Raw genomic sequence first — 15,204 nt, 5'->3', positions numbered from 1 at the left:
AAATACCACTGAAATTTCATTTACTGATCAAGCTGTTGGCTTCTTTTTTATAAATTGTCTTGGGATAAGATTGATATTATTTTTATTCTATTAGCTATTCTATCCATCCACATTAGTGAAATCTTTCTCAGAAGATCATGTATTAATTACTTACCGAAAACAGATGCTAGTTCAACTTTACCACGAGCAACGTAATGAAAACTACAACTTATCTGAAGCCAGGATACTGTTATTTTTAAAAAACATTTGTAATGATTGCATGCATATATACATTATGTATATAGCTCCTAGTTTACTAGTTTATTATGCACAAACGATCAATTACTTTTTCTTCAAATATTTTATAAAAAAATCTACATATCATAACTCTGTGTTCTCTCGCCACCAACGTTCAACATGTGTTTTTTTTTCTTCAAAAAACTGCAACTGTATATACCTTCATACACTTTTTTAAATTGTGGATAGCCTAATCATACATTACTTTGGATTATTTTTCATATGTAGCATAGTTATAACGATTAGAAATAAGAGCTTCAATATATACACAGAATTTCATTTACTTGCTACCCACCATATTCACTGAATACAAGTCTGAGGTTTCCGGTTGCCAAATTGACAATCATAACCCGAGTCTTTTATCATTCAGATATAATAAGTATTTAATTTTGATATGTTTTTCGCCTATTCCAGTCGATTCAACTTTAGCTCACCTGGTTCAAATTGAAAGTGCCAGCTTTCGCAATCAGTTTTTTATCCATCGTCAATCCATGAGTGGATTGGATTTCTTTACAAACCGACCAGAAACTGGATAGTATTGACATTCACATAGAATATTCGCCGATACTGGTGAAGTTTTAGAAGGACGTCAAAGAATTTGAGAAGTTAAAAGTGAAGTCTTCTTCCTCAAACAAAATTCGTCTAAAGAAGGAAAAACAGGGACAGATTTTCGTTCCTGTTTCTAACACTGTAGATATCATCAAATTTATCCTCTGTTTCCAGACACCAGATGAAGCATCCAGGAACATGATTATAACAGGTATCGATATGTTTGTCGACGGAAGAATCGTGCTTGCTGATCAATCGTCAAACAAAAGACTTGTTATCATGAATGAAGAAGGCCATTTTATAAAAATCATAAAACTTGAAGGTATGTGTGTGATGTTGCAGTGATAAAAAAGGACATAGTTGCTACAACTTTGATTATAGAGAGGAAATTTCTTATTATTGATGTAAACGCGTCAAAAGTACAAATGAGTATATTTACGAAAGACGAATGCTACGGTATTATTAGTACAGATGAACAATTAGTCGTCAGTCTCGTTTACAAGACCATTTAGTTCTTTGATCTTTTTGGTAATGCCTTGATAACTTTGTCAACAGCCAGTAGCTTAATATGTTGTTCCGTATTTTATGTCAAACTTTGTTATACCGCACACAATAATGATGCAGTCTACTCGACTGAATTGACTGGAGAAGTTCTTTGGAAATTTGACTGCCAGAAATCTGATTATCCGTCTGGTATAACTAACGATACCTATGGAAATATTTTCGTTGCTTGTACGGATAGTATGCAGCTGTTGGTGATAGGGAAAATGGGAATGAATCAAGAGTTTTTTTGACAAAAGAAAATGGAATGCACATATCTAGAGCAATTCATTACAACCGTAAAACTAACTTACTTCTTGTGTGTAATTATTCCGGCCAATGTTTTCTTTACAATGTTACACACTGATTTATTTTTAAAACTTCCGAAATATTTGTTTATGTTTTATCTCATTTTGCATCTTATTCTAACCTTACGGGTTCACATGCGAATGATCAATCTAAAATGCCCTAGCAACAAAAACAAAAAAGATGAAACATACATACAACACGACCAACAGATTCTATATCTTTGGAATGAAGGGAAAACGTTACATAATTGTGTGATTCTCATATCCATAATCTTGATTTTGAGACTTTTTTTTTATATTTTTCGAGTCTGACATTCCCTTTTGTAGTTATTGCCCCTGAAATAACATTTTGATAAAATTTCACAGTTTTAGGTTTATAGATTTAAACAAACTGAAACAGTAAAAGCAAAACTTACATGTGTAAAATGATTTAAAGGTCAAGGTCTATCTCCTATTGAAGTTTAAGAAAAATTGGACTACCAGTTTCAGAGTTATTACTCCTAAAATGTCATTTTTGTTTTTGAAGCGTTCAGTTATTATCTTGAAAACTATAACCGATAGAAAAAAATTGAAAGCTATACAAGAGACAATAAAAATAAGATCAACAAATAAGTCAACATGATAGAAACGTCAATTGACTCTTTCAGGAGTTATTACCTTTGAATGATGAGTTTTACCCGTTTTGCCGTTTTTGCGAAAACTATACTAAATAGAGAGAATCATTCAATAGTAGTAATGTTCAGCACAACAAGATATACAAATATGTTAAAATTGCCGAAATTATCAAACGTTCCTTTTAAGAAATATGTTCTCTCAATGATTTTTACCCATCTTTTTTACATTTTTGTCAAAAAACTATAATTGTGGAAAGTAAAATAACAAAATTAATGAACTCCAAAAACGTCCCAAACTAAAAGTCCCTTATCAAATGGCAAAATCAAAAGCTCAAACACATCAAACGAAATGGAAGACACATGTCATATTCCTGACATGGTACAGGCATTTCTTTATGTAGAAAATGGTGGATTAAACCCGGTTTTATAGCTAGCTAAACCTATCACTTGTATGAAAGTTGCAGAGAATTCTATTATATTGACAACAATGTGTGAGCAAAACAAAAAGACATAATAGGTAAAAATGTCAAAAATAGGGGTACAGCAGTCAACATTCTGATCTCAATGACTATAAAACAAACAAATATAACTTGGTTATATTGTCAAACAACGTAATGGACGTTTTGTCCTTATCTGACGATTTGTTTACTAATTTCTTTGCAAATTATTTTTGTAAACTGGGAAACATCTGTTAACAATAAGAATGATCAACAATACAAGATCTACAAAACAATGCCACTGAATAAGAATTACAAATAAGCAAACGTAACCACCTGATATAGGTTACCCGAAGAAAAGAAACAATGATAGCAAAAATTACATAATCCCCGTACAGTGAACAACTTTTCGCCTCTATTCGCCGTACACTTTATCCGCTTTATATACATGAATTTCTCTGTGTAAAAAATAGTCTTTTTCGAAATACAGTGTTGTTCAAGCTTAAATATCATATACCTTTGTTTTATGAAAACATCAAATGAATAGTTGAAGGATAAATGTGTTTTTAGCAAGTTTGAACTCGCCACATCCTTTGTTGAACAAGTACACCCTCCCCCCCCCAAATCCGATCCTGGAGATTTGAAGAGAGAGAAAGCCAATTAAGGATCATACTCAACCCTAAAAAGTAGCTATATTATTAGAAATCAGTATTACAAAACTATACTTGTTAGCAAAACATTGAATATAATGAAAATAAGATGAATTTGACTTTACATGACTTTACGTTTTTTTCCAACCACTTCGAGGGGACCTATATCCAGTGGTGATGCTACACAGTGGTGATATTACCAGATTTATATATCTCAAATGGTTGTCTCATTGACAGTTATACCACATCTTCTTATTTGATAATTAGTTTTTACCTAGCCTAGTAGATATATAACTGCCCTTCATAAGCTGCGCTAGTATAGTACTTCCGGGGACCTTTATCTCAATACAGAACTTGGTTATTGTGGCAATAAATAGAGACACAAATTATTAAGACAACTTGAGGTCAGGAAGTAGTCTTCAACAATACTGCATATTGTTTGAACATTATTTGTTTAGCTCTAAATCTCCAAAATAATTAAACACTAAAATCTGAGCAACACGAACCCCATCAAAAACCGGGGGTGATTGCAGGTGCTCCGGATGCGTGGGCAGACCCTGTTCAAAATATGGCACCGTCGTGTTGCTAATGTGAATACAACAAAATAACGGGCATATATGCAGATTGATATTTCTTCGAATCACATAATAATAGTTTGCCTTAATCTTAGATATCTCTGTTTTTGACATGGTAACATGTAAACCATGTAAAGCGTTCTTTCCGCCGCCTCGTATGAAAAGGAGTTCAATTTGTTTTGGATCAAATGAGCCTAATGATAACTTACAAAACACACGTTTGATCACACATACCACTAAAGCTCTCGCGTTTGGCTAAATGTTTGTTCTTTTTTCGGCGGGAATTTAACACTTACTTATATAACATCATAGCAATTCCGGGTGCACTGTGTACATCGCCTTTTTCCGATACTAGTATGCCAACTAGGCTTATACAAATATCGCTTTCTTAGTTGAGTGATGCCTTTCCTCTTCAGTTTGATTGAAATCTAAAACACAGTACATGCCAAATGGTGGCATATTCATTGAACATCTTGCAGATCAATACATATATAGTGTTTGATATCAGACCATCGAGGAGTACAAAGCTTTCTAATAAATTGATTTTGTTATTTTGATTTGGAGGCTCCAATTTGTTTACACGAGGCTTTCTTCACTAAAACATGATTTACAAATACCGAGTTTTGTTATTTTCTTGATTGATTGCAGATTAGCTAAAACTCAGTAGCAATATTTCATGTATATTCATGCAGGACGAGAACAAATTAATAATTATTAAAAAAGGTAGGTTTTGCTTGGTTGATCGCCCGGGATAAAAGGCGATAATTTTTACCTGCACTGGAAAATGGGGGAATGTTGGACTGACTTGCTTGGCATAATCCCTTCTTCATCTTCATGACTTGGTAGATTGCTCACGTAATTTTGTCAATAAAACGGAATTATGCACATCTGTTATACAAGTGGTAATAAGGTATAAGGGAAATGCATGCACCAAGTCAGGAATATGACAGTTGTTTTTCAATCGTTCTGTAAGTTGAAAAAGTCTAACGTTTGATTTTGTTAGGTTTTATGGGTTCTCTCTTTTTAATTTAACTTTGCGTTTGGTGTTTTTGTTCATACTTTTTGATATGATATGCTTGTATTAAATATCCATATTCTGCTTAATGGTACAGGGAAAACGTATATGGCCAGCCTGTAGTCCTTCATACTATGCACATAAATACATCCATTTTTTTTAAAATTCTAACAATTTTACAAATGCTTTTCAATCATTCCTAAAATTATTAATGTCACATCTTCATATGAGATGACTGCACTATTATGATCAAATGATAAATGCAAAAAAATCATAGCTGCTATTTAAAATGACGTTGGTATCATTTGATTATTTATCTACTTATCAAGGTTTTTATTTTAGAAGACTGCATAAGTTTTCTCAAATGTATAGCTGTATCCCAATCGTTGATTGATAGCGTTTGGTTTTGTCAGTTTTTATGGACTTCTCCTTTTTGATTTTGTGTTTGAGTCTTATTCGTTATAATTTTTTTATCAGATAGTCTGATTATTTAATGTTGATAAAAACACAGAATGGTAATAGGTCAAGACTACATTGAATATTTACGGTGAAAAATTATTTTCCAAAGAAATATATTTTGGCAGCATTAAATGAAGCTGAACGGCGACTATGCACTCTGTTAGATTCGGAGATAGAAGAAGCACTTGGGTGAAGTATATAATCCACATTGAAGGTGGGGATGTTTTTTTTTCTTGATGACCTTTGAAAATGCATTAAATCATAATATGATAAAACCTTTGGAAATCTCCACAAAAATTCCAAACTAATATGGTTTATGTCGACCTAATGTAATTTTATAATCCAAAACGTTAGTTTATTATAAGAGTCTAGATTGGGTTCTTTATTTATGTATTCTTTTATTTTTTTAGACATTTTTAGCACCTTATCATTCTTTTTTCTTCATTTTGACCTATTAAACCATTCTTTATATTTTTTTCCCTTAGTTTTCTATTTCGCCTATTATTTTTCATTGTGTAAACCCCATCAAGACCCTCTTCTATTGTGTTCATGTCTCATAAAGATAAAAGAATATACTTTCTGATAGTTTGTCCGTGTACATAATCCTTACTTGTATATAATTATGTAGATCATATATATTTTCAGATTATATATATTTCACTTGTTCAATTGCCAAAAAAAAAACAACCTAATATGCAATCAACTAAATGTAATTCAAATTGATTGCACTGCTAATTATTGGGCTTCATGGTAGAAAACAAAAGCTAAGAATAGTAATAAATAGTATCTGACCGTATCAAGACTCAAACAGTCAAAGGGACATAACCATATTTTGTTATTTGGGAAAGCTATATCACGTGACAATACTTCCTGGTTACATTTCGGTCAACAGACTGTTATAACATTGTATAACAATTACACATAGGACTTGCAGTATTTGTTGTGAAATATTTTGGTTGACAATTGAGTCTAAAAGTAAGTATTTAACAGTTATTAAAGTACTTTACTAATTGTCATACATGAATGTTATAATTAAATTAGTACTTTCGTTTTCTGACGGAAGAAAAATATATCACTTAGGTCTAATGAAGCAGTTTTAGTTTGCAGATGTGTTTTGCATATTTGTGTTTTTATAATTTTGTTTTTTTTATTAATAAAAGTATACAGGGGTTCTCTTTTTAATGAAAATGAACAATTAAATGGCATCAGACCATATCAATCAAAGGGAAATAACAATATTTCGTCCTTTGTCAAAACATGGATAGTACCGTGGTGGACTAATTTATCACGTGACGGTACTAAATGATAACACTACTGTCATCAGGCTGTTATAAAACTTGTAAAAAGTTTCTAAAGTATTTTATGGTTGACATGCTGAGTCGCAAAGTAGGTATTTGTCGATTATCTAACTTTTCAAAAAAAGCTATTATTAAATTTGTACTTTCGTTTTCTGAAGATATAACATAATATACCTCTCCGATCTAGTGAATTACCGTAAAATCAAAAATTATTGAGTGTTCTTTATTGACAAATGGACAAAAATGCAAAATTAATTATTACGATTTGAGGAAATTCAGAAGATTCAGAAAGCGATTTCTTGATAAAGCGATAAACACCAAGATGCATTGTGCGTTTTAGTAAAAACTTCAGAACACTTTGTGAATTTACAAAAGCAGTTTAAGTGGCATGGATGTCTTAAAGTTATTTGTGTCGAAGGTTTCCGATTTCTTTTTTTTTAAATAGACTGCAATTATCTTTTTATTCGAAAAAGAAGATGAAACAAAATGGATAGTATTCAATAATATGAAACCACCATTCTTGTTTTCCAATTTATTTAGATTTAATGTCTCTCGTTCTCCTTGGATCAAAACATCAAAAATGTGGGAGGATATGTTTTAATTTAACACTATAAGGTATTGGGAATTATGGATACAGAACATTCTTTTTGTCATCTGCTTGACCACAATATTGTTTTCATCAAATATGGGATAAGAAAATTTTTTTTAGGAAAAAAACATTGTCATAACCCACCCACCCAACTCATTTACTGATCAAAACTGTTTGTTTTTTGGGATAAGATTGAGAGTTTTTTTTATTTGTAATTATTTATCGAATATTCTATCCGTTCAACTTCACCTCGAGAAACAAAATAAAACTACAACTTATCTCAAACCAAGACATTTATAAACGATTTATATTAATTGCTTGTACAGATAGCTCTTGGTTTATCATTTTCAATATATAATTAAATTATCATCTCAATAAGTAAAATGTAAAGTTATCTAGTTAATTGTACCTTTAAAGGTCTGTTTTTAATTATTTGCTCTGTTGTGATGTATGTTTACATCATTTTGATTGCTGCAACCAGATTATTATCACATTTACCTATTAAGATAGTTGGGTTGCTCATCCAATTTTCAGTAAGACGGAACTTTAAACAAGTGAAACCTTATTTTTACTTTGCTGGATAGTTATATCGTTGGCAACCATACCTCATCTCCTTATCTTTAAAAAAAATTATAAAAAACAACTGTCACACCAGCAGGATGTTTAGCTAGCTTCAAAAATAAGGTTTAACCCACCATTTCCTTCGGACAATGCCTGCACCAAGTCAGGAATATGAGAGTTGATTTTCACTTGTCCTATTGATGGTTAATGTTTGATTTAGTCAGTTTTTATAGACTTTCTCTTTTTGAAATTACTTTGGAGTTCGGTATTTTGTTATATTCTTTTATACTAACAAACAATCAATTAAATTGCTTCATATATTTTATAAAACGTTCTACTTATCAAAACTCTGGTTCTCTCGCCACCAACATTCAGCGTGTGTTTTTGTTTAAAATGCTACAACTGTATATACCGTCATATACGTACTTTTATAAATTGTGGCTAGCCTAATATTAAGGAACCATATAGAATATAGAGGGTAATGAGTAAATTTACTTCTTTATAGATAAAGAAAATACACATATAAGTGAAGACAGCATGATGCCATTTGATGTCTTTCGATTATTTTCATCGTTGGGCGGCTGTCTAAATGACATATAGCCCACGTCTCCTTTTATCTATGTTTGTGTAAAATTTGATGAGGTGTTTTAACAGTTTGTTTCACGTGTTAAGTTCCTAAACATCCCTTCACGAATTTCAATTTTTTTTGGTTTTGAACTCTTCGGACGCAAAAAAAAATTATAAGGTGTCATTTTAGTTTTCTTACCATCTTGTATTCATATGAAGATATGGTAGGCGAAAACAAGTATTGTTTCTGGTTGTCAAATTGACCATCATAAATACCCCGTCTTTTGTCAGTGCAAATAAATTATTAAATTTTTTATATTAAATCTTGATCTGTTTTTTCACACTTTTTTATTAATAAGTTGATCCGACTTCAGCTCACCTGGCTCGACATTCAAATGCAAGTATTCGCAATCAGTTGTTTTCAGTCGTCCATCCATGATCTGTGTGTAAGCTTTAATACGTATAATGTTAATGGTTGAAGTATAGCTTTGAAATAAAAAAGAATATGTAGCAGTAACATGGTGTAACACCTTACCATTGTAAGATGCATACATCGTTCTGTAAAAAATTGTCAGATTTAAAATCTAAGATTCTTATTCTCACCCTTAAAAATATCAACAATTACATATAAAGGTGAATTTTACGGCTGGCTTTTTTCCATTTTTCTCAACATTCCCACAATATATAACAAGAACAAAATATATCATTCCACTGTAAATATTTGATTGGTTGAGATTATCCGAAGTAACATGACAAAAATACATCATACTTCCCTCTGAACACCATATTTAACTCTGCCGGGCAAGAGGTAAAGCCTTGTTTTTCTAATATATTTGTGTTTCCCTTGCCTTCGGTAGATATGAAGCTTTATCCAAGAAAATTGTTTTTTTTTTCCGGGGCAATCTTTTTTTTATGGTAAATTAAATTTGACAAGGACATTAATGTTTAATTCCACTACTAGTTACGTTTATTTAACAAAATAAGCAACAAGGACCATAAAACAATTTACCCCATTAAATAAGATTAAATCATGCATTTTCTTGCCAGCTAACCGATTCAGGCTTTACGAGGCATCTAGTTATACTTTTACAATGTCATTTCAGAGTTGTCTGCAATCTATAAGGAGTGTAAACGTTGTGCTTGTCTTTTTAGTGTACAGTTAAATCAGATAATCGCTTATCTTCAAATCATACTACTGTGGATTCATTTATTTTCTTGGGTACCAATTTCCGTGGATTAAGGAAAACATACATCTTCGTGGATATTTATATACGTGGTTTTGACGAAGTCTGCATACACGCCTATAGAAAATTTGTTATTCGTTGAATATTTAACTTCGTAAATCACCTATATCCACTAATTCTACGAAAATTGGTATCCAACGAATAATAATGAATCCACAGTATTTGTGAATAAATAAATAATTAGTTCCGGATCATCCGGACAATTACTATTTTCAAATCAAGATTCGGAAACACAGCTTATATTTTCTTGGACTGAACATTTTATTATGTAATTTTTCGGAATAAATATAAAAGTTATGAAAAAGTAAATTAAAGTGTCTTTTGTTTTTCAGTTTCATATGGCGTCATCCGTACCGATATGCGATATTTGTATGACAGATAACATAACAAAATCTGCCTCTGTTTGGTGTGAAGAATGTGAAGAAGCCATATGTAATGAATGCGAAAGACAACATGGCCGCATGGGTTTGTTAAAGAACCATAAAACAATACCTATAAAAGATTACCAGAAACTGCCTAGTTCTGTTGCTGCAATCAAACAGAAATGCATGCGTCACAGTTTAAAATTCGACTTCTATTGTGTAATTCACAACGAACCATGCTGTGTGTCTTGCATTGCAGAGAAACATGGCACCTGTCAAAAATTGAAGCCATTATCAGAAGTAGTGGGAGGAGTAAAGTCGTCTGCTGCATTTGCAGATTTAGAAGATAGGACAAAAGATATCAGCGCACTTATTGGCAATCTGATAACTGAGAAAAAAAATAATCGAGCATCTTTAGGAGTTCAGAAGGATAAAATCATTTCTGAAGTGCAAAATATCCGAGCAGCAATAAATAATCATTTAGTTAAACTAGAAAAAGATCTTTTGGATAAATTGGACAACACGGAGAAAAAACAGAACGGAAATATTGATATTTTTATTAAAAAAATCTCAGAAATGCGCAGAAAAGTAGAAAACATAAGTGTTGATTTGGAAAAAACTAAGCAACACGCGTCAAATTTCCAAGCTTTCGTTTGTATACATGAATGGAATAAAAGAATTGAGATAGAAGAAAAAGATTGGATGTCCTTACAAACCAACCAGATAATGAACCATTGTGATATTAACATAACATGTTCACCGATACTTATGAAGTTCGAGAAAGACGTCGCAGAATTAGGGAGGATAGAAGTTAAATTTTTGTCCTCAAAGAAAATTCTTCTTAAGAAGGAGAAACAGGGACAGATTTTCGTTCCTATTCCTAACACTGTAGATAACATTAAATTGACAAATATCCGCTCTTTCCACACACCAGACGGAGCATCCAGCAACACGATTATAACAGGAATCGATATGTTCGAAGACGGGAGAATTGTGCTAGCTGATGACGAACCTTCAAACAATAGACTTGTTATCATGAATCAAGAAGGCGAGTATATCAAAACAATACCACTTAAGGACACATGTTATGATGTTGCAGTGATAGATAAAGACATTGTTGCTACAACATTAGTTGAAAAGAGGAAATTTGTTTTTATTAATGTAAACTCATCAATAGTGCAACGGACTATATCTACGAAACACAAGTGCTACGGTGTTATTAGTACAGGTGAACAATTGGTCGTCAGTCTCTACAACAATACCATTCAGTTCTTTGATCTTTATGGTAATTCCTTGTCAACTTTGTCAACAACCGATATCTCCGTTCATTGTTCAGTTTTGAATGACAAACTTTTTTATACCACACATAATAGTGATGCTGTCTTCTCGACTAATTTTAAAGGTGAAGTTTGTTGGCAATTTGACTGTAAGAAATCAGCTTGGCCGACTGGTATAGCTAACGATGGGTCTGGAAATATATTCGTAGCTTGCAGGGATGTTCATCAAGTTATGGTATTAAGAAAGGATGAGAAGAAATCTAGAATTCTCTTGACGAAAAAAGACGGATTGGAAAAACCCGGAGCCTTACATTTCAATCGTAAAACTAACACCCTTTTTGTGTGTAATGAATCCGGACAATGCTTTCTATACAAAGTTACAAACTGAATTAGTTTAGTTCATATCGCGGAAAAAAATACGTTTGTAGAAAATTGTCAGTGAACAATTGCTGTCCTTATGACATACTGTTATATTGGAAGTATTTTCCTAATCACTAAGTAGAATTACTTGGTAAATAGTAAGTCATTGAACCAGATTAGATGTCCTTGATTTGAAATATATATAAGCCTGTGTTATACTCTTGTTGAAATTTTTGTTATCTTATATTTTTTTCATATATTTTCAATGAAAAATTTAAATATTTAGTTATCTTATTCCTAAAGAAAAGTACCAACAAGAGAAAGTGGACACATTGTTTTTCATTAGTTAAACATACTTGACGCAAAACTTATGGTTATTTGGTTCTCGAAGATAACAAAATTTGTATGTGTTTCTTTTTGTAGTTTGCAGTTTCACGGAATCAATTCTGAAAATATTAATAAAGTATTCCTGGTAATTTTTATACGACCGCAAAAATTGAAAATTTTTTGGTCGTATATTGGTATGACGTCGTCGTCGTCGTCGTCGTCGTCGTCGTCGTCGTCGTCGTCTGGCGTCGTCCGGCGTCGTCCGAAGACACATTGGTTTTCGCACTCTAACTTTAGTTTAAGTAAATGGATCTCCATGAAATTTTACCATAAGGTTCAATACCACGAAAGGAGGGTAAGGATTGATTTTGGGGGTTATGGTACCAACAGTTAAGGAATTAGGGGCCAAAAAGGGGCCAAAAATAAGCCTTTTTGTAACTTCCAGACAATAACTTGTGTGTAAGTGTATGGATCTCTCTGACATTGTACCACAAGGTTCCATATCACAAAGGGAAGGCTGTAATTGATTTTGGGGGTAATTGCCTCAAAATTTTAGGAATTAGGGGCCAAAAAAGGGGCAAAAAACAAGCATTTTTCTAGTTTCATGACAATAACTTGTGTGTAAGTGTTTGGATATTTCTGAAATTGTACTACAAGGTTCCATATCACAAAGGGAAAGCTGGAATTGAGTTTGGGGGTAATTGCCCGAAACGTTTAGGAATTGGGGGCCAAAAAGAGGCCAAAAATAAGCATTTTTCTAGTTTCCAGACAATAACTTGTGTTCAAGTGTATGGATCTCTCTGAAATTGTACTGCAAGGTACCATACCACAAAGGGAAGGCTGGGATTGAGTTTGGGGGTGATGAATCATAAGGGGGTTCAAAAAATTTGGGGGGGGGGGGGGATTTTTTTTTTCTTTTTTTTTCTTTTTTTCCTTTTTTTTTTCTTTTAAAATTTTCCATTCTAAGTTGGTTATTTCTGATTAATATTTAAAAGCAAATAATAATGATATGGTAGGAGATACACACCAAACAGGATGTGTAAATTATTATATAATAAGTATTGTGCAATAGCAAGAAATTTTCAATTGCACAGTATTGCACAATTGCAAGAAATCTTCAATTGCACAGTATTGTGCAATAGCAAGAAATCTTCAATTGCACAGTATTGCGCAATAGCAAGAAATATCCAATAGCACAATATTGCGCAATAGCAAGAAATTGTCAATTGTACAGTATTGCACAATAGCAAGAAATATTCAATTGCACAGTATTGTGCAAAAGAAGATACTTCGTATAAATTGCTTATTTCTTGATCAATTTCAATGGGGTTTTATTCTTGAATTCTTGGGGTTCTTTAATATGCTGAATCTAACCGTGTATTAAGTTTTTGGATTTTGGGCCCCGTTTTTAAATTGGTCCACATTGAGGTCCAAAGGGTCCAAAATTTAACTTTGTTTGATTTCATCAAAAATTGAATTATTGGGGTTCTTTGATATGCCGAATCTAACCGTGTATTTAGATTCTTAATTTTTGGTTCCGTTTTCAAATTGGTCTACATTAAGGTCAAAAGGGTCCAAAATTAAACTTAGTTTGATTTTAACAAAAATTGAATTTTTAGGGTACTTTGATATGCTGAATCTAACCGTGTATTAAGTTTTTGGATTTTGGGCCCCGTTTTTAAATTGGTCCACATTGAGGTCCAAAGGGTCCAAAATTTAACTTTGTTTGATTTCATCAAAAATTGAATTATTGGGGTTCTTTGATATGCCGAATCTAACCGTGTATTTAGATTCTTAATTTTTGGTTCCGTTTTCAATTTGGTCTACATTAAGGTCAAAAGGGTCCAAAATTAAACTTAGTTTGATTTTAACAAAAATTGAATTTTTAGGGTACTTTGATATGCTGAATCTAAACATGTATTTAGATTTTTGATTATGGGCCCAGTTTTCAAGTTGGTCCAAATCGGGGTCCAAAATTAAACTTTGTTTGATTTCAACAAAAATTGAATATATGGGATTCTTTGATATGCTGAATCTAACCATGTATTTAGATTTTTGATTTTTGGGCCCCGTTATCAACTTTGTCCACATTGAGGTCAAAAGGGTCCAAAATTAAACTTTGTTTGATTTCATCAAAAATTGAATTCTTGGGGTTCTTTGATATGCTGAATCTAACCATGTATTTAGATTTTTTATTTGTGGACCCGCTATCAAATTGGTTCATATTGAGGTCAAAAGGGTCCAAAATTAAACTTTGTTTGATTTCATCAAAAATTGAATTATTGGGGTTCTTTGATATGCCAAATCTAACCGTGTATTAAGATTTTTAATTTTGGGTCCCGTTTTTAAATTGGTCTACATTAAGGTCCAAAGGGTCCAAAATTAAACTTAGTTTGATTTTAACAAAAATTGAATTCTTGGGGCTCTTTGATATGCTTAATCTAAACATGTGTTTAGATTTTTGATTATGGGCCCAGTTTTCAAGTTGGTCCAAGTTGGGGTCCAAAATTAAACTTTGTTTGATTTCAACAAAAATTGAATATATGGGGTTCTTTGATATGCTGAATCTAAACATGTATTTAGATTTTAGATTTTTGGCCCAGTTTTCAAGTTGGTCTAAATTGGGGTCCAAAATTAAACTTTGTTTGATTTCAACAAAAATTGAATATATGGGGTTCTTTGATATGCTGAATCTTACCATGTATTTAGATTTTTTATTTGTGGGCCCGCTATCGAATTGGTTCATATTGAGGTCAAAAGGGTCCAAAATTAAACTTTGTTTGATTTCATCAAAAATTTAATTATTGGGGTTCTTTGATATGCCAAATCTAACCGTGTATTTAGATTTTTAATTTTGGGTCCCGTTTTTTAAATTGGTCTACATTAAGGTCCAAAGGGTCCAAAATTAAACTTAGTTTGATTTTAACAAAAATTGAATTTTTGGGGTTCTTTGATATGCTGAATCTAAACATGTGTTTAGATTTTTGATTATGGGACCAGTTTTCAAGTTGGTCCAAGTTGGGGTCCAAAATTAAACTTTGTTTGATTTCAACAAAAATTGAATATATGGGGTTCTTTGATATGCTGAATCTAAACATATATTTAGAGTTTAGATTTTTGGCCCAGTTTTCAAGTTGGTCCAAATTGGGGTCCAAAATTAAACTTTGTTTGATTTCAACAAAAATTGAATATATGG

General features: G+C 32.2%; 2 protein-coding genes across 4 annotated transcripts in view; both read left to right on the top strand.

Annotated features, from left to right (window-relative positions):
• Window positions 1-15,204, top strand: part of LOC127720339 (E3 ubiquitin-protein ligase TRIM71-like) — a 237,430-nt gene that overhangs the window by 97,509 nt on the left and 124,717 nt on the right. The window contains exon 3 of one of the 3 annotated variants that reach the window (XM_052226915.1): window positions 11,273-12,161. The exons of the other annotated variants lie outside the window; for them this stretch is intronic. Coding sequence (XP_052082875.1) covers window positions 11,273-11,709 — 437 coding nt within the window. The 3' untranslated portion in view covers window positions 11,710-12,161. Of the gene's footprint in view, window positions 1-11,272; window positions 12,162-15,204 lie in introns of those variants that run through there. 3 annotated transcript variants of the gene reach the window in all.
• LOC127720341 (uncharacterized) overlaps window positions 1-15,204 on the top strand; it is a 210,699-nt gene that overhangs the window by 111,465 nt on the left and 84,030 nt on the right. The gene's annotated exons all lie outside the window — the stretch shown is intronic.

This window comes from Mytilus californianus, unplaced genomic scaffold (genome assembly GCF_021869535.1).
Source record: "Mytilus californianus isolate M0D057914Y unplaced genomic scaffold, xbMytCali1.0.p SCAF_11, whole genome shotgun sequence".
In the NCBI taxonomy this organism is placed as follows: Eukaryota; Metazoa; Mollusca; class Bivalvia; order Mytilida; family Mytilidae; genus Mytilus; species Mytilus californianus.
The sequence above is the reverse complement of the archived record's forward strand: the minus strand, read 5'-3'. Positions and strand labels throughout refer to the sequence as shown.